This window comes from Anarrhichthys ocellatus, unplaced genomic scaffold (assembly GCF_004355925.1).
Source record: "Anarrhichthys ocellatus isolate YVR2014 unplaced genomic scaffold, GSC_Weel_1.0 scaffold8532, whole genome shotgun sequence".
NCBI classification, from domain to species: Eukaryota; Metazoa; Chordata; class Actinopteri; order Perciformes; family Anarhichadidae; genus Anarrhichthys; species Anarrhichthys ocellatus.
In genome coordinates this window covers 1-1,712 of record NW_022288506.1, presented here as the reverse complement: position 1 = coordinate 1,712, position 1,712 = coordinate 1, and the positions used below count along the sequence as shown (strand labels likewise).

The 1,712-nt window shown below is 42.9% G+C and overlaps 1 protein-coding gene across 1 annotated transcript; it reads left to right on the top strand.

Moving 5' to 3' along the window:
• Window positions 1–358: 358 nt before the first annotated feature.
• Window positions 359–1,709, top strand: LOC116380724 (ornithine decarboxylase-like; the record flags this gene model as incomplete). Its single annotated transcript, XM_031842603.1, has 5 exons — window positions 359–600; window positions 768–904; window positions 1,038–1,211; window positions 1,308–1,480; window positions 1,571–1,709. Coding segments are annotated over exons 1-5 (645 nt in total), but the record flags the coding sequence as incomplete, so codon positions are not given.
• Between the last annotated feature and the right edge of the window lie 3 nt (window positions 1,710–1,712).

Below are 1,712 nucleotides of genomic sequence, written 5' to 3'. Positions count from 1 at the left end.
TCTCACCAGTCGGGAATGCCCAGAAAACTTCTAAAGGAGGCCTGGGAGTTGAGGACTTCATGGACAGGGGCCTCAGCTGGACATTCCCAGTTCACCCTCAATACACTTTTGGTTTTACCAGGTCTGTCCAGCAGCCTCTCCCTGCCATCTGATCCAACTCACCACCATGTGATATAAAGAATGTAAGAATATGTGACGAAAAGTCGTTCAACTTCCACACGCTCCCTGACTGCTCTCCCCATAACGACTCAAATGATTAGCAACCAGAATAAACAGCTTTTGTTCCACTCTGGCATATTGCTGAACATCTGATCTGTGTGTCATAGTATAATGAGTGGAGATTAACTATTGCAGAGAAATGTTTTCTTAAGGTAGAAAGTTTTCTTGCTGGCATAGAAACCGTGGGAGGGGTAAAGTGAAGAGGGACGGAACAAGCATCCGTCCAAGCAGGTTCTTGTGAGTATGAATCAGATGTGTGTCAGTACTTACTGTCAGACTTAATTCCAGGTCTGTTTCATAGAAATACTGCGATCACACTAACTCTAATTTGAAACTTGAGATTTTCAGAGTTGCAAGAAATGGAGGAGCATATCGGCCATGGTAAGATGTTTAATGTGATCTGTGATGTTAATATTCATATGTGCTTACAGTTTGGGCTTTTGACTACTGTATTAGTGTGGCACAATGTAGACAAACAAAGACAAAGCTGCTTTCTATTGTGATCCAGCCGTATCTTTACAATATTTATTCATTATTTTTCCTGCTAGTCATCCCAGCACCAGTAACTACGAAGGGATCAGTTGTGCATGTTTTGTCCCCTGAGAACTGTTGCATTGTCATTCCAGACAATGGAAGGACCATCAGAGACTTCCTAGACAGTAAAATAAAAGAGTGTGGTTCAGCGGTGAGTATCAGAGACATCATGTCACCTAAGCTTTCCTAGCTATGAATCTCTGTGTAATTGTGTCCATGTATCGTGTGATAGTTGAGCTTTCTTGAGATGTGAACTAAATGTTGACTTTGCTCTATTTGTTCAGGACAATGAAGAGCCAGTCTATGTGGCAAGTCTGGATAGTATATTTGAAAGGCACCTCAGGTGGCGTACTAACTTACCTCGAGTCAAGCCTTTCTATGCAGTGAAGTGCAACAACGATGCATCAGTTTTGAGGATGATGAGTGCTCTGGACACAGGTTTCGACTGTGCTAGCAAGGTACCGATGAAGTATTTCAAAGAGAATCCAGCTCTGTGTTGTCTTTGTTGTGGAGAAGCAGTTTGCTCATTTGAAACACGCTTTGGTCGATCACAGGTCGAGATCCAGCAGATGCTGTCCCTCGGAGTGACACCTGACAAAATCATTTACGCACACACAACCAAACCACTGTCGCACATCAAGTATGCCTGTACTCATGGAGTCGATATGATGACTTTTGATAGTGAGGAAGAACTCCTAAAAATATCTCTTAGTCACGCCAAAGCCAAGTGAGTGAACAACTACTGATATTTTTTGCTCCTTTGTTTAGTTGATTATTGTTAGCTTACCGATTAATACTTTTGAATCACTTTTTCCAGATTGGTACTCCGCATCGCAGTGGATGACTCTGCATCCAAGATAAGATTCAGTTCAAAGTTTGGCGCCAGACTGGAGTCAGTTGGTAAGCTGCTGGGACGTGCTGGAGAGCTTGGCTTGGAGGTCATTGGGGTCAGCTTTCAT